This window comes from Echinops telfairi, unplaced genomic scaffold, assembly GCF_000313985.2.
Source record: "Echinops telfairi isolate 266 unplaced genomic scaffold, ASM31398v2 ScPeMD7_7424;HRSCAF=8462, whole genome shotgun sequence".
Taxonomy (NCBI): Eukaryota; Metazoa; Chordata; class Mammalia; order Afrosoricida; family Tenrecidae; genus Echinops; species Echinops telfairi.
The window spans coordinates 92,904,858-92,928,749 of NW_022111324.1; the positions used below are offsets into that span (position 1 = coordinate 92,904,858).

Here is a 23,892-nt window from a genome sequence, read left to right on the forward strand (position 1 = left end):
AATTCAATAGTTGTTGTCTTAGAAGAGTTGTGCAGTCATCACCACAATCAATTTCAGAACATTTTTTCCTTTTACTCATTATTAGTTCCCCATTTCCCTCTAACTTATAGCATCATGGAATTCTTAATTGCAAAATTTTTAATCTTAAGATTATTTTATCTATTGCAATGGCTTTCAAACTTTAAGAGTCATCAGAATTATCTGGGTAGCTTATTAAAATGTAAATTCCTACCTTTAGAGTTTCGGATGTAGCACGCCTAGCATGACGTCTAATGAGAATTCCAATTTTAACAAGTTCTAAAGTAAAGCATATGTTGCTGACTTCTGGGCCATACTTTGAGAACTTATAGACTAGGTGGGAGACGGGATCCACCTGTAAGCTGTAGGTCAGTGAGAGGCCAGCCATCTGTAAGATGTCAGTCCATTTAGTATTGTTGGTGGATGGAAATACAAAGAATCAATCTTACATGCAATGATGAGGAATAAAGAAAATGTATTTCTAAATTCAAATCAACTCATATTTCCCCTAATTAGTAGACCTGGAATCCAAAATTTCTGCAATGTAAAAGGGATCTTCATAGGAAAAGTTGTTTGGATATGTTTGATGGAATCTAATCCCTCATTTTATAGATGAAGGAATTTTGCAGGAAAATGGAAGTGATAAATATAGCCACTTGGGACTTTTGTTTGAATATGAATTAGTGGAATCTGAGAGTTCACACTGGTATTCAGAATGACCCATAGAGAAATGTATAAAACCTTCTTTACCTATATTCTGAGAAATACAAATTAATCTGCAGCAAACGCTCTGCTACATTACCCGAGTAGTTTATGATTTTCACTACAAACATGCCAAACCCAGGGCCACTGAGTGTGTTCCAACTCATAGTGACTTTACAGAAATGTAAATGTAACTAGAATCCTAGGCTTTATACATTAGATTTGCCACATTTAACCTTAAATACTTGGGTTTATACATTTTAGAAGTTGGCTGAATCGGGTGTCTTGTGCATTGAGCTATACTCAGTTGATTTGGTTTTGTCAGCCATAATCCCTTATGTGATATATTAATTCTGGATTTCGTACATTTGTGGTCCCATTTTGGAGGGCGTTATTTGCTAACAGGAATGAGATGAGATTGAGTTTTGACCTTAGAAAAGTGTGCAAATTGGGTCACACTCTTGGATTAATGGCTATCTTAAGTTACTGTTACTTACAATGGATGTAAAGATTCTATTCTATATCTGAAATGAGGAAGAAAACTGTTTTTGGACTGTCCCTGGAAATAGCCTGGCTGATTTAAGATTAGTAGGAGGCCAATGCCAACTAGAAACATCTTGCCAGAGGTGTACAAATAAGATGCAGTCGAAGGGTGGAGAATAGATTATTATATTTGGATGAAATGTGATTGCACCATGTAACTCCCACCAAAAGACATTTCCCTATATGGGTCTGGTAAGAAGGTGGGGAGAGATACTGATAGGACCCACCAGTGAGTAATTGTGAACAGGATTCCCTACAATGCTATTCTGCTGAGTCTACTGAGAAGCAGAGTGTGTGAGCTCATCACTGCCAGCAGTCGGAGTGGAGTGTGTCCTCTGGCCTGTGGACGCCTCTGCGTAACCTTTGGACTTTGAACTGAACTGCACCCACCACCAAGTGAGATATTTCCTTGAATTGTCATGAGTTCTATGGGATATTGCAGTGCTCTGAAAACCTCAGAGATGGGAGGGAATGTACTCAAGGGAGGAATGGGGAAAAGAAGAAGCAGACTCTCATCTTGCAAGAGTTGAACTTTGGGACTTTTTCAATATCCAATTTATTGGTACATGTTTGGTATTAATTTTTATAAAAGAAATTATTACTACATGTATAATTTTTCCATGGTAGTAAAAGTATAGAATACAATATGTAAACAGATGAAAACTCCCTTTTATTTTTAAAGATGAGTTTTCATTTCATATGACTTTTTTACTTCGACTTTCAGATACATGTTATAAAGCCAGTTTTACCGAAGCTAAATAATTTGTTTGAATATGCAGTGTCAGAGGAAAAAGGTATGGTTACTCTTATTTTAATTTTCTTTTATAACAGTTTACAGTTTTAGCCCCTTGATTTTATAAGTAATACCTATGCATTATAAAGAACTTGGGAAAACATACAAATGTAAAGAAGAAAATATGAATCGTCTTGTAGTACTGCCACCAAAAGATAATCCTGTTAACATTTCAACTGTATGTTGTTGTAGTGATCGGTACTGCCATAACGAAATAAGTACTACAATTAAAGGGCAGATATTTGTTTTCTCACAGTTCTGGAGGTTGCAAGCCTATATTATATATACAATCAACAAGGGATATATAAATAGCTATATAATAATATATCTCAGCCATGTCAGTTCCTTCTGAAGCTCTCACTCCATGTATCTGCTGTCTGCCAGTCCTACTTGGTGCTCTATACTTATAGATGGGTCCTCACATGGTGTTGTAGTGTCTCTCTCTACCTGTGTGTGACTCTTGTATATTCTGTTTTGTTTTATTTCTTTAAATATGTTTTGGTGAGAGTTTACATAGCAAATTAGGTTCCCTTAAACAATTTCTGTACATAATGTTCAATGACATTTTTCATACTATATCAGTCTTTTTTTTAGTGTTTTCTTGATATTCACATAAAATGCACTTCCATGTTTAAATCACTTTTAAAAAGCAAGAAGGAATACAACAGCTACTTAGTCCACACAGAAGTACAGAGGGCTCAGTTCAATTCACTTTCCTGGAACAGTTAATATACCAAATGTCCTTCAACTCATACCAGCTGCTGGTCCAAGGTCAAGGAAGCAGACCTCGGAATTTGCCCTCAGACAAGACGAGCAGAGTCAGTCCTGATACAGCAGGGTGGGGTGACAACAGCAGGAAGATGAGAAGTTGAGGTGTAGCAGCTGCCAGTAGCGAGGGCACATAGTGAGGCAGGTCCTAATGGAGCCTCAAGTTCTAGTGATGCACACATGGTGACACTATCCACTGGTTGGCCCGGCCCACAGGTACGTGCAGCACACAGTTGAGGCAAAGGATTAACTGGTGCAGCAGGACACTTGTTCAGTCTATTACCAGGGAGAAAGAAAAAGAGGGAGGCTGGCCTCCAATCAAGTTGAGACCTAATTGACAGGCTAAACTTCACCCCCATGTTCCTACAGGAGCCATGTTGGAACAGGAAACCTAATTATCACACTCTCCCTATCTCTCACCCCACCCCTCCACATCTCGGATAGACTAATCAGTTACTATCTCTGTGCATCTATACCTTCTATGCTTCACAAACTGGAAAACCCAACAGTAATAATAAAAAACAAAGTAAAATGGCAAAAATAAAGCAATTTTATAAAGATTAAAAATACAAATAGTAAGAAAGAAAACACCACCATCAATATTTTAAAAGCCAGGGAAGAAATTTTTGTCATAGAAGAAGCAAGAAATACTTGAGCCTAGATCAAATTCAGGTTGGGTCAAGAGGGAGGTCAACTGATCAAGTGTCAAATTATACCATGTTCGATTCACCATAAACAAGTTTACAATAACCTCTGTCTGATAGTAAAGTTGTTTGAATCCTTTGCCTTTGTCTAGAAAGCATCTGCCAGAGGCTTAATCTATCTAACTAGATATTCAGCAGGTGGATTTTGGGCACCCATTGTCCTCCATAGCCTTCCACAAATTGAGTGTTCAAAACTTAAGCTTTGATTATTCTAGCCTTTTTATAAGACTCCTTTTACAACTGATAAAGTTTAGGGAACTGTATTCTGGTATGGCCTCATTAACAAATGAAAATCCTGATTTCCAAACAAGGTCTTATTTACAAGTATAGGAGATAGGGTTTCAAGACATTTTGGGGGGATGCAATTCAATCCATAGCATAGAAGTGAGCTTAAAAAAAAACAGAATTAAAAGATAATTGAACTTTCTACAAAATTTTTGAAACCCCCTTGTACATTATCTAGATCATATGACTCACAGTATTTTATCTCAATGAGCAGTATATTTACTACAGTTATCTGTTAGGATATCTTTTGAAATGGATATAATTTAAAGACCTGGTTCATTTTTAAGACTAGAGATTTAATTGCTTTCCTATGTGAAATTGCCCTTGTTTTATAAGGAGATTAAAAGTCTAGCAATTGGTTATCAATTTTTCCCATTCTGGTTATCCTCCATTACCTACTTTTGATAAATCCAGGTCCATTTTAGTATCACTCTTAACTGAACTGGTTTGAAGTTCTGAATTAACTTAGATAACTGGATTTTACAGCCTATTCTAGATAATACAACTTTAATAGTTTAGATTCCTAGGAGTAGAATTTTATGTAGCTGATTTTTGTTTCCTGCTACACTGGGATTTTTCACACACCATAAGAATCTATAGGCCCACCTGGAGCTAAAATTAAGTTGAATCCTATTGTGACTTCACTTATACAGTTAAGTGAAATTTAAGTGCTGTTTTATCATGCTTTGTCCACAGCTCTTGGTAAACCAAATCACAAAGCAATAACTACTTTTGAAAAACTACCATTTACAAAGAATTAAGCATCTTATTGTGAAAATTACAAATCTATCAATTTAATAGAATCTCATGAGTGAAAAATGCTTGGAAATTTTTTTCTAATAGAATTAAAGGGTAGTTCAAGAATCAGAAAATACACTTTTATTCCACCTCTAGTTTTTTCACTTTTTCGTGCATTCATTTTGTAGTTATTTACTTATATACCTAATGTATGCTAAACATTGAGATAAAGTTATAAGACAAATGTGGTATTTTTTCCATTGAATTTCGTTGATTTTTCCACAAAGAAATAGAAAACTCTTGATTAGATAGCATTTCCTTGATGAAGTAAACACAGGGCTGAAAAATTTACAGTGGGGCCGGAATTTAGTTAAGGTGACCAATTAGGCCTTTCTTAGGTAAAATATCTGGGCTTAAAGTTCCAGGCTGAGAAAGGAACACTGTACAGAATCCCTGAGATGAGAAACGGCTTAAAAGGATAAAAGCAACAGCATTATAGGAGTCAAGGGTCTGCGCATGCCTTGCAGACCATGGTAATGAGTTTGGGCTTAATGCTAAGAACTGTGAGAAATCATTTAAGTGTTTTAAACAGATACAACAGTTTCAGATTCAGTACTTAAGAATATCATTCTCTCTGCTGAAACCATCCTAGATCTCAAGTTCTAACCTGCATGTGTGGGGAATATTTAATTGTTGTGTACTATAGCAGCTACAACATTTATGTGTAGTCTTTTTATTAAATGAAACCGTATTAATACTGAAGTTTATTTTTATTGTTTGGTAATTTAAGATCTTGGATAAGATTTAAATGAACCCCAATTGGGTAGTGTTATTTTGAATTTAATGTTTGTATATATATGTATCTATTGATGAATATATCATCTATGTAGGGACACATAATATAAGAGGCAAATGTTATCATTAGATACTTTTTCCTACAGGATTTTGGCTCGTTCATCCATCCTGGCTTATGTGTATTTATAAAAGAATGTTGGAAAGTGAAAATAAAATCCTCATCAAAGAAGGTGTTATACATTTTTTTGAGCTCTATGAAACAAAAGTTCTTCCATTTTCACCAGAATTTTCTGAGGTAACGATAGCCTGTTCTTTTCCTTGACCACTTTTTCAAAAGATGAAAGGTGAAAGCATGTGTTGTATCACGTGTCATCTTTAAAAACATATGCTAAAACAACAACGAAACAAGCCTCATGGCAACCTGCTGTGTTTGAGTAAAACTGCTCTAGGGTTTTCTGTAATCTTTATGGAAACAGATCATCAATCATTTCTTCCACCGGGTGGGTTTGTAGTACCAACTTTTAAGTTAGTAGTTGAGTGCAAACCATCTATAGATATATGTCTATATATCTATATGTATATAGATATATACAGGGGCTATATGTCTATAAACCAACTGAACTTAGTGCCATTGGATGAATTCTGACTCATAGTGACCATATAGGATAGGATTGAATTTGTTTTTGAGGCTATAGCTTTATGGCAGGAGAAAGCCCCATCTTTTTCCTGTGTAGCTGCTGGAGGGTTGGAACTTCTGACCTTACGGTTACTAACCCATCATGACATCAGGGCTCCTTACATTCTCTGTGTATGTAACCTTACTGCCATTGAGTCAATTCCAACTCGTGTGTACAGGACTCTAAAATTACAAATAACACTTGATTTGTATGCAGTAAATCCTATTATCTCTTATCATATTTAGGAAGAGGTTTTATATAATAAAGTAGCTGATCTGATCTGCCTGCATCATTAATCATCGTGGATAAAGAGTTCTGGGCTATTAGTATTTTAAACAACAAAAGTCAAGGGTTGAAATCTGTAGTGTGGATGCGTTTTAGTGATGCTGTTACCATAGTTTTGAATCACTAAATTATTGTCATTTGTTCAGAGATGCTACTCCCCCAGTTCTGAGGCAGTGAATTATTTATGGGTTGGGCTGCTAATCTCAAGGTCAGCAGTTCAAATCCACAAGCTGTGCTGCAGGAGAAAGATGGCATTTTCTGTTCTTGTAAAGTTACGGTCTTAGAAACCCAGAGGTGGGGCAGTTCTATCCTACCTTATAGGGTCACCATGAGTCAGAATTAACTCAACAGCAGTGAAGTTTTTTTATGTCATTTTACTTTATATTTTATATTAAATAAAGAACTCTGGTGACCTCACAGACTCGCAGGGTGTATTAGACTGGGTTGGCTAGAGAAATCCAGAGACAATCATGTATAAGAAAGAGCTTTATATCAGAGTAATTGTGTGTTAAGAAAATACCCCAGCCCCAGTCCAGATCAAATACATAAGTCCAATATTAGCCTTTAAGTCCATAAATTCCTCTTTAGACTCATGCAGCACATGTAATGATGCAAAATTCAGGAAGATCACATACCAGTAGGTGCAAAGTCTTATGGAACCAGTTGTGGTGGAAACCTCTCCATGGCTGGCGTAGGTCTCCATGTGGCTCATTAGAGGAAGGTGAAGGCAGAGAGAGAGAAGTTCCCAGGATTCTCCTTATGAGAAGGACACACCAGGAGGTACTCTCAGGCTGTGACCTGATAGACAGACTGGACTCCACTCCTACACTTTATAGATACAAGTTGACAAAATCATGTAACTATCACACACATAATTTTACTCTGTCCTTGAGGACTGTTGAGTCAGAATTGACTTGATGGCAGTGAGTTAGTTTGGTTTGTTAGAATCACTTAAGTGTAGTAATTTACCTCGTAGAGGTAAAAGCAAATTTTCCTAATTATCTGAACACATGCTACAATAATGCTTCCTTCCAATCTTTGCTTCCTTCCACTGGCTCCTGGCTCCTTTGGCCAATATTTAGTAATAGTTTTGGAAATACAGGTTTTTCTGTTTTTATCTTCCAGGCATAAGGGCTTACTTTCCAAGTATCTTTTTGCTTTTTTGTTACTATTTTTATTTCCCAGCATGTGTTCCTATTTCAGGTTCCCTCTTTCTTCTAGACCCAACAGATGAACGCTTCTGACAGTGCTTTTTGTTCTTAACTGGTGGGAAAATTTTGTTGTTTGTACTCATTTTGTTGTTTGGCTCAAAGTATGGGATCACCACTAAATTAATGCAGTGTTAACAGGTCAGGTTTGCCTACAGCAGCTGTTTCACAATCATGTTTACAATGTGTAGTCAGGGCAAGACAACTTTTCAAAATTACAGTTATAACAATATCAATTATGTAATTTTTTTTTTTAGTTTATTATTGGACCATTAATGGATGCACTTTCAGAGAGCACTTTGTATAGCAGGTAAACTTGTTATTTAGCTGTAATATATATTTGTATGCAAATTTGTTATGTTTATGAAAGTGATTAGATTGTATTTGTTACATCATATAGATGCCACTTAATAAACATGCAACTCTTTCTTACCATGTGGTCCCAGCTGTATTTGTTATTTTTCTTGACTTCTGTTATGTGCATCAAGTGCCCCTCCTTTCCTGGGATTCTTGTTTTCTTTCATCATTTTGAACCCTTCTATAGTTAAGGTTGGATGTTAAATCCACTAGTCATTCTGTGGGAGAAAGATGGAACTCTCTGCTCCTATCAAGATTTACAACCTTGAAAACGTCGCCATGACCTAGCGGTGGCTCCATGGCAGTGAGTTTGGTTTGGTTAGTTCTGCTAAGGCTTTTATCAAGTGTATTTTATACTGACATTGGTGCGACAAGTTAAAATCCTCTCTCCCCCTTTTCTTTTAGCTATTAAAATTTGACTTAATTTTAGAGCTATGGGAAAGTTAGGAGAATGATCTCATTTTCTTGCATCCTTATTTCTCGCTTGCTTGATCCCTGCCACCTTCCCTGTGTGTGTACATCTCTTGTTAGCTTGTCTGCTGAACAGCAGATATACCCACACACTTTTATATCTACTTTCATGACTACCTACTCTAGCTGTCTAGCTATTCTCAGGCTCCTGTCTGCAGTCACAGAAACTACCTTTCCATATTTGACAGTGGCCCCCCTTGTCCATAATTCCTTCCTTACCCCTTTACCCTTTTGAAAACATTGACAGTGAGAAGTTGTTAGTATTGTGTCTTTACCACACTTTCTTGAGTCTTCTGAATTTTTCCCTTCTTTTGGAATTGTCTTTTCAAATATTAATTAAATTTATACTTGTATCTTCTATTGACTATGCTTCTAAGCAAACAAAATAATACTACCACCCTCCACTCTGGGTAAATTTCTTTAATACTAAGTTTAAAATATCTTATTGACGCAGTACAGTTTCTTCAACAAAAATTGCAGAAAGCATTTACATTTACTTCCTACCATTTTTGTTGACTTTTATCCATTTAGCAAGGCAAATGTATATCCAAATTCATTTTCCTTTAAGCTTCCTAATCTTGAATCTCTATGGATATACGTCAATTTGATGCAAATGTAAATTGAGTATTAATCTCATAAATGAAATGATTCATTTATGACAGCTTTGCTTCAGTAGTAAGTCTAAATGGAGTCGAGAATTTCTCGGAGCAAACCTCAAATGTAAAGATAATGCAGTGGAGATTGTTATACTGACCAACCCAAGTGACCCTTCTATACTCGAACCCAGTATCTCAAATGTTGTATAATGTTAATAATAAATTTTATAAAAATATATAGTATCACATAGTTTCATTGTAAAGTTAATAGTATATAATTGTTTAAAATAAGCTTTGTTTTCTTTTTTTTAAGAAAATGTGATTGTACATGAATTCAGAGACAGGTATATAAGAAATGTCTGCAAACTTGTTAAAATGTTTTATTCATCTGTTATGTTAATATTTAGAACTGTTTAATAACTATTGAAAGAATCTAGAAATGCTTGATTTTCTAATTTGTTTTTAAAATGTTCATTAATATTGAATTGTTTTTTGCATAATTCGACAACTAGAGCACAATAAAGCCATTGAACAGAGCTTGGTCCTTCCTAAAGAGTTAATAAACACATCATGAAATGCCTATTTTCTAGCACTCTAATGTATTCAATTAACAGATAATGTGCCTGGCTCTAGAAGCCTGTAGCAGGAAAAAACACGATTTTAATAGATATTAACAATTAAATGTTCTTGCAAAGATAATTTGTTCCTAATATGTTTTTGTCAGGAATGTTTTAAGCCTAAAGATTTAAAACCATCAGATTATATGTTTAAAACAATTAAATATCATTTAAAATGGTATCTTTAGGCTACTTTCTTGATGTTATTTAACAAGATTTATATACATGTAAATGTGAGGAAGGCTTTTTGAGAAAAAAATTCTATATTTACATAGTATGGGTTATTAACTTACCATATATACTCATGTATAAGCCGAGGTTTTCAGCACGTTTTTTATGCAGTAAAATTAGGTGCCTCGGCTGATATTCGGGTCAGCTTATACTCGAGTATATACGATATATCTATTGTCCTAAAAGACTGTGTATCTCAATAGGCAGATGGTTCCTCCAAATTTTACTAGAAAATAAATGCAGGTTCAAAAATAAAAGATTATCCCATTTGTCTTATTGTTGAAAGACTCAGGGTCTAGTCTACTTAGAGTAGCTTCACTATGCTTCTCTATAAAAAATACATTTTCAATATTTATTTTTTCCCCTTTGTCATTAGGTCCCCAGGCCAGCTGATAGGAAGTGGTTCACCATTGGGATTGAAATTACAGAAGTTTTTAGTCACTTACATGTCTCATCTTCCAGAAGAAACAAAGAGTATGTTTTAGTCAAGTTTATTTTTTAACATAATTGCATATTATTAGCATCATGTTTATAAACAACATCCTAGACTTAACAAGAAATATTATCAAATGCTTTTGTTTTTTCACAGTATGCAAATTTTGTTCCAAATTATTCATGTGATCATTTAATTGAGTACACACTCTGCCATTGTATATAACATGTACTGAGGGACACAACCCCCCCAAAAAAACATGGATTTTTTCCCTCAAAGCTATGTATTTAAATTTTTCCCCCAAACGCTATCACCTTCAAAATACTCTACTTTACACTTAATACATTTATCAAATCTGAGATTCCAGTTTTGGAAATATTTTTCAAACTCATCTTTTGGGATGGCTGAAAACACCTCTCTTGTTTTTTCTTCACCTCTTTTATATCATCAAATCGCTGTCCCTTCATGTCCCTCTTCATTTGCAGAAAGAAAAAGTGAAGTCAGGTTGGTAAGGTGCGTGGGGCAAGAGAGTCATGCTGTTTTTTTGCCACAACTGGTGCACTGTCGTCCTAGCAAAACCGGTTAACCCATCTGCCACAAATCAGGCCTTTTTCATCGCACACTGTTACACAATCTTTCCAGAACCTCTAAATAGAAAGCTTGATTAACAGTGACCTGGTGGAACGAACTCCAAATGCAGTACAAGTCGACATTCTCATCTGTTCGGGAAGTTGACAGACATCCAGAATGAGGTTGGTCATCAGTTGACATTTCGCCTCTCTGGAAATGAGAAAGCCACTGGTACACTTGAGTTTTTCCCATAGCGCTGCCTTTGTAAGCTGTGTTCAACATCACAACAGTTTCTGCAGCATTTTTCCCAAGCAGGAAACAAAATTTCACAGCCTCATGCTGTTCTCCTAAATCGGCCATCACAAAAAACAAGGTTCAAATGAAATTGCTTTCATGAAAAAATTCGCTGTGACCAGAGAGAACTTCTCAGGCAACGCCACTGAGTGCACCAATTCAGAGTGAGTTGCTGGTTGCTCGCCTAGTGGGAAAAATGCATACTATGAAAGCTCTGCCCAATGCAATTCTGGGTTTTGGGGGGGAGTACCCTCGTATATTAGCACAAGACCAGGATACTTCATTCTGTTCGGTGTTATGAATGGCACCTAAGAACAATAACCACCATTGGTGCAAGTAGCTTAAAGTAATTTTACAAGATGCGCTGCAGTTAAACATCTTTTATAATTGCTATTCAACTTCAAGAATTAGGAAAAAAAGCTGAAGAAAGACAACCTGAGTTTAGGGGAAAAGTTGAAAAGCATTCTGACAAAGAACTGAACTTTTTCAAATTGATGCTATTTTGTTTTTATCTTATGAAGCTTTATTGGTAACAAACCACAGAAACAGTTTTTTTTTTATTTTGCTCTGCAAATACAGATATACACTTGGATTAAGTCCTGTTTTCGCTCCTGCATTTGTGAATGACTCTGCATATGAAATGTTTTTTTTTTAATTTGTATTTAATCTGCACTTAAATTGACCATTGGTAAGATCTATTTGAAAACCAGGGTAAGGGAAAGATAGTCTGTATATAATGACCTTATATTTCTAGAAAACAAATTTTTTTCATCACTTTTAAGAATTTTTGGAGAAGATAATTTAGTTCTTGGGATATTCTTTAGTTTGCTGGAATTTTATAAAGTAAGTTTCTGGGCTCAAACAATCTGGAGATTAATTTTGAAACCATGTTAGTACCTCGTAGGAAAATGCAACATGAGTAAAATAATAGTACTTTCTGGAATTTGAGTATGTGGTGTACTCAAACTTTTAATGAACATGAACTGAAAGTTATTTACATATTTTGTATAGCATAAGTGCGGTATTAGAAAAAATTAGTGAATGAGATTATTGCTAACAAAAGTGGGTAAAAAATGTTTGCTAAATTTTTACTTAGTGATTTTTTAGTCAACATTTTCTTCTGAGTATCTGCATTGTATCTAGCTTTGCGCTAAGTACTCTGGAAAATATGAAATACATTCAATAACCTTTCAGACCTTCTGAGGGTTTTTCAGTAGACATTCATTCCACAGTGATAGTCTCGAGAAAACAGACAGGCCTTTTCACTAACTGCTTAAAGGTCCGCAGCAAAACATATTGGCAGAGAGTGAAGCACTATACCTTTGTATCTTGAAATAGAAAAATATTGTGATCAGAGACTGGGAAATTAAGATAACAGCCTATGAGGAACATCTAATATCATTCTTCTCAGATACCAGAGGCCAGTTACTATCAGTTTTTTCTGTTCTATTTTTCCTTAACTTTCCTTAAATTAAAGAATGGCTTGTAATAATGAAACATTTCTTTTACCTTAAAATTTAAAGCCATATATATATAGCTGTATATCTGTACAATATAGAATACCTATGTCACTAAATTGGAATGGAATTAAAAAACTTTTTGTTTTGCAACAGCCTATTTGAGATATAATTTACATATAAAATTCAGTGGGTTTTTTTTTAAGTATGTTCACAAAGTGTGTGAATTTCCCATGTAATATCAGAATATTTTCATCACCCAGAAGAGAAACCTCATAACTATTTGTAGTTACTGCCCCTTTTCTCCACTTCCTAGTCCTGACAGCCACTGATCTCTATCTCTATAGATTTGTCAATTCTGGATATTTTGTGTAAATGATATAATGGTTTCAAGGTTCATCCATGTGTAGCATGTGTCAGTACTTCATTCCATTTTTGTGGCAGAGAAATACTCCATTTTATGGATATACCACAGTTTATTTACCAGTTTATGGATATTTGGATTGTTGCTACCTTTTGGCTGTTTTGAATAATGCTTCTTTGAATATTTGTGTACAAGCTTTTACATGCACATCACATTTTCAATTCGTTTGTTCATATACTTAGAGTTGAAATTTCCGTGTCTCATGATAATTCTGTGTTTAACTTTTGGAGAAACTATGAAACTGTTTCCAAATAATTTCCTTTTTATTTAACTTGGCTTTCCTGCTTTAAATAATATACTTGATTGCTTTCACAGTGAACTTGATTTTATTGAATTAAATAAGTGGTTGCACCATTTTATATTTGCAACATGTATGAGGGCTCCAATTTCTCCACATTTTTGCCAACGCTTGTCATTGCCTATCTTTTTTATTACAGCCATTCTTATGGCTTAAAAGTATGATCGCATTGTGGTTTTGATTTTTATTTCCCTGATGACTGATGACCATTTTTTCATGTGCTAATTGGCAACCGTATATAGGTATTTATTTATTTTCTTTCAGATAGTTTTCTGTTAAAGTTTATTCAGAAAATGGCAAGTAGACACTGGTGTGCTGTTCCCATTTTGTTTCTATCCAAGGCTTTGGCAAATGTCCCAAAATGTAAAGCTTTGGGAATAGAAGGACTTCTTGCTCTCAGGTAATTTCCTGTATGTCAAACAATTATTTGCTGCAACTTTCCATTAGTAAATTTTGTTTTCTCCTCTGCTTTAATCTACAGTTAATGCTTTTAGTTGATAGATACTGGCTTTGGAATTTGTGAGCTCTTAATTTTGAACATGAAAACAAATCTAAAAAACCAGTTATTCATATAGAATTGAATTACTCATTTTAGTATAATGTGCTATTGGATTTTGACAGTTTTAAGTAAGGCTAATACATTTTTATTACATAGATATTTAGAATAGTGAAAGTCAGAAGGTAATACTGAAAAAATATTTACCAAAATATAAAATTCTTACTTTGAAAGCAGTGTGATAAAGATTTTAAACAAATAAGAAAAGATGAATGTCTTCTCTATGTAGTATTTGTAAAAGAAATTTATTGCATATGTAAATTGCGTTTCAGATGGCTAGAAAATTATAACTTTGGGATTCTATTCATAGTGATTTTCTGTTATTTTAAATTGGAAATATTACAAATCAACTTATCAATCATCATAATTGTCTTTGAAAGTAAGGAAATATGCTTTTGCTTTTTGATGCCAGGGACGTTCTTCAGTGTACTATGATCACACATCAGATTCTATTGAGAGGGGCAGCTCAGTGCTATCTTCTTCAGGCAGCCATGAATTTAGTAGATGTGGTAAGTGTGGTTTTTTTACTCATGATATTTCAGTTTGAGTCATAGTGACTGGGTGTGCAAACAAGAGGTAATATGGCATACCTGTCACTGCTACCATTAGAAAGACTATAAGATTGGCAGTTGGCTGACGTCTATAAACTTGGATTTCAAGAGGGTTCCCATTATCCTAACTAGTACAAATGGCTCACAGTGCCTAACAATGCAGTTTATGCTTAACTACTTTGCTTTTGATATCTGGAATGTTGGTACATGCTAGCCATGTACCTGGTGACATAGTGATTTTGCATTGGGGTGCTAACTGCACTCCTTTAAAAAATTATAGGCTTAGAAACCCAGCTCTACCTGTCCTATTGGGTCGCTGTGAGTTAGAATGGACTCAATGGCAGTGAGTAAAGTAGAAAGTGCCTACGGGGTCAAAAAATTCAAACCAAACCCACTGCCGTCGAGTTGATTTTGATTTACAACCACCAGAATTACGCTTCTAGCTTTCTGAAACTGTATCACATCATCTTTCTCACATGGAACTACTACTATTGGGTTTGAACTGATAGCCTTGCAGTTAGCAATCCAGGACACAACCTACTATGACACCAGTCCCTAATAAGGGTTTCCCTCAGAGACAGTACTTCTAAGGTATTGTCGTCACTTGTTGCTGGAGGAATTATGGGAGGTAGTTGGTTATGCAGTGGACTGATAACCACAAAGTTTGTGTTCTAACCTACAAGTCACTCTGTGGGAGAAGGATGATTTACTGTATCAGAAACCCAAAGGAGCCATTCTTCTCTGTTCTTTTAAGAGTTGCTGTGAATCAGAATCCACTCAAATGGCCATGTTTTTGTTTTTATTTTGTTTCTGATGTGAGAGAACTTCAGAAGTTTGGGACTGATTTCCTCCAAACTTTGCCACATGTGCCTTTTCTTTTGCTGATTTTGCGGTGTATCCTTTTGCTATAATAAACCCTAGCTCTCAGTGTGACTATGTAGTAAGTCCTCTGTGTCCTTCTAGAGAATTATTGAACCGGGGGTGGGGGGTGTTCTTGGTAACTCTTGCACAGTGGGTATGAAATTGGGAGTGGACATAAAAATGGAAACTGAGCCCTTGAAGGGCTTCTAAGTTTGCAGTCTTCCTCTGACTTGCTATCTAATTTTTATGGGATGATGTGTAATCAAATGGGCACTTAGCCTGTCCTCTCCCTACTGTTTTCAGTTAGTATCACACTGGAGGCAAAAGTTTGGAGAAGGTAAAGAATGTGCACTTCAAACATTTTCACCATGGTTTTGTCTTTTTTTTAATACAAATCAGATTTGTATAGTAATTATAGATGCTTAAAACTTTCTTCTATCTTTAAATTCTTAGATATTTGTGTTTGAATCTTTATATATGTATTCATTTTAATATAAAGTTTTTCCAAGGAGGTATGTTATCGTTCATTCGTGTGTGTGTGTGTGTGTGTGTGTGTGTTAACCAAGCCAGAGTAATACTATTGCTTAGAAGAGGTACCAGCACACTTTTTCTGGAAAGGATAATATAAATATTTTAGGCCTTGTGGGACAAATGGTCTTTTTATAACTACTCACCTCTTCCATGCCAAGAGCAGCCATGCTGCTCATTGTTACTAGCTAGTCAGAATGAAACTGCTGGGGCCTGCACCCTCCCCGCCATGTGTTCTAGATTTGACTCTTGTGATTCATAGGGTTTCCATTGGCTGGTTTTTTTGAAGTAGATCACCAACCCTTTCTTCCTGGTTTGTCGTTGTCTTAGTGTGGAAACGTTGCTGAAACGTTCTGCATCATAGCTACATGGATATGAGGTTTGTTGGTTGGAAATCGAACTTCATGTTTCCCACATGGAGACAAGAATTCTACCACTAAACTATCACTGCACCCTAGGACAACTACTGACCGTTCATAAATTGATGAGCATAACTATGTTAAAATTAAACTTTATTTAGAAAAAACAGGCTATGAGTGATTCAGCCAGCGGGGCATACTTTGCCGACCCCTGGCCTAGAGTAACTGTCTTAAGATCTGTAATTAGAATGGAATGAAAACACTTCAGTTGTTTTCCTTAATTGAAGGAGTAATTTTTGTGTCTTTGAAAAGTAATAATCACTTTTTAATTTAATTTCTGCTTATAGAATTTCTTTTTAGTATTGTGACTATCTTATGTCTGTTTTAATAACCTTTGACTTTGAGGAAAATGTTTATGAAAGTTGCTTATAACTAATATTTTCATTAAAAACACTTTTTAAAAACTCTCACCACCACCCCTTCCATTCCCAAGGAGAAAGTGTCTTTTTCCGATGTCTCAACTTTTCTCGTATCTCTGAGACAAGATGAATCCTTAGGACGAGGAACTTTGTTGTGGACAGAGGTGAGATTTGAAAATAATTTCATGATAAAACCTATGAAAAGTCTATAAAAATTGTTTATATAATTTTATTTCACTAGTAATTTACTTAACTAATATGTCACCTGTTGTGTGTTTGAATTAACCTATAATACTATTAAGATTCTTACTAAAAAGTGGGAGAGAGGAAAATGTTTCAACTAAAGATAGACCTATTTAGAAGAAATGATGTTAGCAGATCTTAATTGATTCTTCATGAGATGTACTAAGAATAATGTATGCATTACAATCTTTTTAATTGCCTGCAGTTCATTTATCCCGTTACCCCAGACTAACATTGGCTAATCCTTAGTTTTTCCTATTTTTATGTATCTAATTCATTGCCAACTTCAGATTTTTCTTAAATATATTTTCTGTTCTCCATTTCCAACCATTGCCCTTTGTTATACCCTCATATAATATTTTATTTATAATATTTTCCCATTGTGACTTCTTACCCAATAACTTGTTTTGTCTCAATCGTATTAGATCAGATTTTGGTCTGATTATTCAGTGATCAGTCTTTTTTTTTTTTTTGGCTTTATTTTATTTTAAAAACAGCTTTATTTGGCATATACTTCATATATACAATTTAATAATTCAGTCATATTAAGAGTTGTGCAATTATCACCATAATCAGTTTCAGAACATTTTCTTCTCTTACTCATTGTTAGCTTCACATTTGCCCCAACCCCTCCCCTGTTTTGCCCCTAGATCATTATTAATCCCATTACTTTCTCTCTAGATTTACCTATTATGGATTTCATATACAGAAAATCATACAAAACACATATGGGAAGGAAACAACAAAGCCCCAATAACAATGACTGAATAACAGAGAAAAACTTTAATTGAAAAGAAAGAAAATATTTTAAAAGGAAACAACTTTAAAATGGATCAAAAAGGCAATCAAATGATAAGATGTTATATTTTAACCTAACTGCATCTGCCATAATTGACTTTACAATACTCTCTGATAGCAATGTGCGGTACACATCCCTGAACTATGGCCAGAGAGGATGGAAACCCTGCGATTGGATTTTGGGCTTCCACTGTCATCTGTAGCCTTCTGCAAATCAGTGTTCATACTCTGAGCTCTAGTCACAATTCTTGAACCACACCTGATTTCTTCACCACACTTTGCTATATCACCGAAATCCCATATCTGTAGTGATCTCTTCATGAGGCCCAGCATCAAGCAGGGCCATGTCATATGAACAAATTGTTTCTAGATTGGAGCTAGAATTGTGAGCCCAAATCCATATATATATTTAGATTTAGATATGTCTCAAGTTCACTTTGTAGACATTATCATTTTATGGCAGACAACATTATAAATCATCCTCTTAGGGCATAAAGTAGTTCTGTTGATAGTGTCATTAATTTAGCCATCATATGGAATTGAAAACATTATTGAAAAAAGCAAATAGAACATGTATAGGCCAGCTCTTCAGACCATAGTATATGAATTATTGACTTGTACAGTTTACACTCTTAAGTGACTAGATACTATTTACACGAACAATGAGGGTTGGTGATGGGCAAAAATTTCAGTAATATTCATTCACAAAGGCAGAATCATGTTAACCAGACTAATGTCACAGGAAAGCAAGGTGGGCATTAAAATAGTAAACATGGCTAGCCCTGGGCCACCATTCACTGGGCACCCTTAAAGCACGAAATGGGAACCAAAGCCCAACAACTGCCAATTCCATAACCTTGAGATGCAGTCATCTGCTGCTTTTCACAGCATGATGGTTCAGTCTTAAGTTCAAGGGAGTATTTCAGTGCCTTAAATCCTGCAGGTGAGTTTGAGGTAAAGCCCAGTTCATTTAATATGGTTTTCACATCAAATACTTGTGATACGGCCTGTGAAGGATGCTATGCATCTTGGAAGAACAGAGTCCCAGTAGTCTATCGCACATGGCTAGGTCATCAGGCACATAGGAACTAGGTCAAAAGTGTTCAATTAGGATCAAAGTACCAGGCATAGTCTCCCCTTCGGGTCTACATAAGTACTGTTAACTGATTTTCCTAATGGGAGTCACTCCACCCTATTTATCCACCAACAGAAGAATCAAGTATTTACACTTCTCTGTTTGCTAGTATGCTTGAACATTTTCTTCATGTTGATTACCCTTTGTATTTATTTTGTGAAATATTTATTCCTATCCATACCTGTATTCTCTTGAGAGTTTAATGTGGTTTTTCCCCCTGCTTGAGTTAATGCTCTTTTATTATTATTTAATGGTATTGACAAGTTGTTATACATGGTCGTTTTAATTCTTTTCAGAAGTTCAGATCTGCTTGCCTGAATAGGTAATGAATTCATATGACTTGAATTATATAGTCAGAAGAGTCTTCCATTCTGCCTCTGCCACCTTGTTCTATTCTTCGCCCTGTCATCCCCAAACCCCTAGACAAAAAAAGGTAGCATATGATGTTCAGTTTTCACTAGCTTCCTTTTTTTAAAGTAACGCTACCTAGTGGTTCATATTCACCACTAATTGGGTAGAAACCTTGTTTTGTACACTTGTATAATATTGTGTGGGCGTACTCTCCTCATTACTGGATTCTTGAGTTTCCAGGCTTTGAGCTTTAGCAAAGTTACAGTGAAGAATCTTGTTGCTTTCAACTTCTGCGGGTATGTTTGTAGAATTGCTTTCTGGAAAGATAATCACTTAATTAAAGATTAAGTGTATGTGTAATTTTGCTGAATATTGTTAACATATCCCTCACAGTATTTATATGTGTTTCCTGTGGCTGATGAGACAAATTAACCACAAAGGTGGCTTACACTATATATGCCATATATACTTGAGCATAAGCCGACCCAAATATCAGCTGAGGCACCTAATTTTACCATAAAAACGGCATTAAAAATGTGCTGGGAAAGTCGGCTTATACTCGAGTATATGTGGTATTTAAGGTTTTGGAGGTTAGAGGAAGCCAAAATCCATTTCACTAGGCCAAAACCAAAGTGTGGGGGAAATTGCTTTTTCTCTGGGAACTGTGAAGGAAAAATTAATTTTCTTGGCATAGTTAGCTTCTGGAGCTGCATTCTTGGCACAAGACCCTTTTCTCCATCTTTTGTACAGAGGTGTATCATCTGCACAATTTCCTGTACTTCGGATTCACTCACCTCATCTTCTCTTTGGTGCCCACAGTTAAGTCTCCCTTTCTCTTTCTTTTGCAAGGATATTTGTGTTTACCTTGAAGGATAAAGCAGGATAATCTCCCTCAAAATCCTTAATGTAGTCGTATCTGTAGAGCCTTTTGGTTACATCAACAGGTTTCAGGGATTAGGATTGGGGTAGCTTTGGTCACCATTATTGAGCTTATAGCATGGTGAACAATGAAATGAAAAGATCATGAATTTTCCCACAAACTTTTAGAAGATTCCTCCAGTTATGTTAGTGCCTATTGTGAAATTTGGATTTTTACCAGTCTGGTAGATGAGAAATAGCATTTCAGGGATTGTAATTTATTTCTCATTTTATGGCTGATTGTGAGCATGTTTTCATTTAATATTAATTTTAAATTTTATTTTAACTTCTTAAATAAAAGGGTTCTTTATTTAATGGAAGATTTTTAAATTATGAAAGTAGAAGAGTATGTAATAGACTTCCGTGTATCTCTGTGGCATACCCTGTATTATCTGTGTCTCCAGTTGCCCTCCTCATCTTTCTGGCCCTAGTTATTTCAAACAAAATCCTGTCAAATAATTTATTTTTATAAATTTGCTAAAGGCTATAGCCTATCATATTCAACATTTTCTACAGGTGCAATTCATTCTCCAAGTTGTGCAAATATTTTTAACCTCCTTTCCCAATTAACATAAATTCACTGCCCCCTAAATTTCATATCTAATCTTATGAATTTGCTGTTGTCAATTTGACCCCATATAAATAGGAAGAGAACAATGGTCAAGGCAGTCATCCTTTAATGTTTGGTTTTTAAGACAACTTGAAAGGATATTTTTGGTTTAAGGTTCAAAGACACCAGGGGTTTATCCAGCCTTGAAATCTGGAGGCAACGAGAATTTAAAATTCTGTTCTGCATTTCCTGCCGTTTGATCAAAGATTTTTCTAGAGGATCTCTGATCACAATATTTTGTATCATGGCAAAGGGGACATTTATCTGTGGCGGCAATTCCCTTTCCTCCTGTTAGGGCTGACTTCTTGACTTCATTTTTCCTCTGATATTCCAAGTGGATAGAGACCAATTGTTGTACCTTGGATGAAATTCAGGTGGGATATACTCAAGGTCACGTTTTGGCTCTCATGAACTTGTTTTTATTTTCTTTAGCTTCATCCTGAACTTGCATATGAGCAATTGATGAATGGTCTGTTCCACAGTCAATCCCTGGCCTGCTTTTAGGTACTAATTTTGAGCTGCTCCATCATCTCCTTCTCATAGATGTAGTCAGTTTGATTTCTGTGTATTCTTTGTGGAGAAATCCATGTGTATAATTGCTGTTTGTGTTGCTGAAAATAAGTACTTGCAATGAAGATGTCTTTGGTCTTGCGAAGTTCTGTCATTCAATTTCCAGCTTCATTTCTGTTACCATGGCCATATTTTCCAACTACTGTTCTTCCTTTTTGTTTCTAACTTTGCATTCCAATCACGAATAATTATTGATTTCCTCTTGACTGCATGCTTGATCAATTTCAGACTAAAGATGTTGGTAAAATTAAGCATTTTCTTCCTAAGCTTTAATGGTTGGTACATAAATTTGAGTATTAATTGTATTGACGATTTTCTTGTATGCAGATTACATTGTACTTCAAAATATTAAAGTATTTTTTGACGAACACACCATTCTTTAATCTGTCATTCCCATAAGATTTTCTGATTCAAAATTGCCCTTACCATTCCATTTCAGCACACTAATGCAGAGCATATCAAGCTCTGTGTTTCCTTTCGTTTTTGATAACTTACGACTTTCCTAGATTCACACTTTGTATATTCCAAGTTTCCATCATTGGTAGTTGTTTGCAGCTGTTTCTTCTCATTTTGAATCATGCCCCATCACAAGTGAAGGTCTGGAAGGCTTTCTTCCTGCGACTGGACTCCACCCACAGTAGTATGAGTAGACTGTATTTTGACAAGGCAGTTCTTCCTCAGTCATATTTTGAGTACCTCTGACCTGAGGTCCTCATTTTCTGGCACTAAATCTGTCTGACAGTGTTCTGATATTCATGAGGCTCTTAGTATCTGACAGTGTCCCACTGCTGTCCATAAGGTGTTCCATGGCTAATTCCTCTCCAGTGGACATCTTACTCCTCCTTCGTAGTGTGTTCTTAGTCTGGAAATTCCACTGAAACCTGTTCATTGTGGGTGACCCTGCTGGCATTTGAAAATACCTGTGGCATACTTTCCAGCATCACAGCAGCACACAATCCAACACAGCATGACAGACTACTTTTTCTGCCTGTCTTTAACGTAGTCATGACAACAAATGGTTTATTGCTTTGTTATATACCTATGTTAAGTTACTATTACTGTGGAAGAATGAAATTTGTCTTAAGGAGATAGCATGCACTCGGGTTTTTAAAATAAAATAGTAACTTTTATTTTCTAGCTCTGTGACTGGCTACGTTTTAATGAAAGCTCTTTTAGGCGATCCTCAAATTGTAGCTCCGTTGGACTTCATGAGACATCGTCTTTGAATGCTTATGTAAAGAACCTAGTTCAAGAGTATATTAAGTCATCTGCTTGGGAAAGTAAGTCTGAGATCATTTTTATGAATTGATATAGCTTAAAATTGTAAAATAAATTAGTTTTTCAGACAAAACTTTGGGCTTAGCCAAATACATGCTGAAATGTGAATAACATATTGTAAAAATATTGCTGCTTGTACCTTATCTGTTTTAAGGACTTGAGATTTTAAATTATATGTTATAAGGAACCGGTAAGTTACCAAAGTAGGATTTGGATACTAATTTATGAATTCTGTAGTATTGCATCTTGCACAAATGTGTGGCACCTTCTCTGTGGTAGAAATATGAATGTAGGTAGATCTTTTCATACCCTTCCCACAACCCTAGAATTACAATTTTGTAAATAAGAGAAGTGAATTTATTATTGCAAAGCATTTTACAGAAAAAATCTGTTTGAAAGGATGGTTTGTCCATTTCTTTGTTTTCACCAGGTAGGTTGCAGAATCAATGTATTCACTTCTTTGGGGAAAATGTAAAATAGCATGAGAGAAGATCTGTTAGTATAGTCATTAAGATTATTTTCACATTTCTAAGTGGCAATATGGATAAATTGCCTCATTGAATTTATTTAACTTATATTCAATCTTATTTTCTTAGCTTTTATTTGTCATACATTTGTTCATCTTGTTTTTAAATCATTTTATTGGGGGCTCTTAACAGCTCTTATAACATTCCTTACATTAATTGTATCAAGCATATTTGTACATATGTTGCCATCATCATTCCCAAAACATTTTCTATTTTAGACCTTGGTAAATGCTCCTCTTTTTCCCCCCCTCCTTCCCTCACCCTCCCACCCTTGTGAATTCTTGATCAATTGTATATTATTATTTCGCGCCTTACACTGTTTGTCTCCCTTCATCCACATTTCTGTTATTCGTCTCCTTTGGGGGGTGGGGCGCTATATATATAATTGTGATGGGCTCCCCCTTTCTTCCCCTTTCCCCTCTTCGACATCCCCCTACCCTCATGATATCGCCACTCCCACTACTGTTCCTGAGGGGTTTGTCTGTCCTGAATTCCATGTGTTGGGAGCTCTTATCTGTACCAATGTGTGTTCTCCAGTCTAGCCAGATATGTAAGGTAGAATTGGGTCATGGTAGTGGGGGGGAGGAAGCATTCAGGAACTGGAGGAATGATGTGTTATATGTCAGTACTATAATGTACCTTGGTTGAATCATCCCTTTCTTTTTAACCCTTCTGGCAGTGGGACGGGGGGAGAATTTAATGTCTTGAATTTGTCTGCAACTGAGTCATTTTCAACTGCTTATATATGTAATTGTAGAAGCTCTGGTGGGTTACATGGGCAGCTAACCCCAAGGTCAGTATTTCGAAAACACCAGCTACTCTAGGAGGGAGAGAAGAAGCTTTCTTACTCCCCTAAAGATCTACACTCTTTTGAGGCACACACCATCCTTCATAGGCCACCCTAGAAAGACTTGATGTGGATAC

General features: G+C 35.6%; 1 protein-coding gene across 1 annotated transcript in view; it reads left to right on the forward strand.

Annotated features, from left to right (window-relative positions):
* The window catches only part of TARBP1 (TAR (HIV-1) RNA binding protein 1), a 132,144-nt gene that overhangs the window by 14,204 nt on the left and 94,048 nt on the right, over positions 1–23,892 (forward strand). The window contains exons 5-12 of the mRNA XM_045298216.1: positions 1,988–2,057; positions 5,493–5,641; positions 7,774–7,826; positions 10,165–10,262; positions 13,529–13,664; positions 14,233–14,329; positions 16,613–16,702; positions 22,302–22,443. Of these exons, the coding sequence (XP_045154151.1) occupies positions 1,988–2,057; positions 5,493–5,641; positions 7,774–7,826; positions 10,165–10,262; positions 13,529–13,664; positions 14,233–14,329; positions 16,613–16,702; positions 22,302–22,443 (835 nt within the window). The remainder of the gene's footprint in view (positions 1–1,987; positions 2,058–5,492; positions 5,642–7,773; positions 7,827–10,164; positions 10,263–13,528; positions 13,665–14,232; positions 14,330–16,612; positions 16,703–22,301; positions 22,444–23,892) is intronic.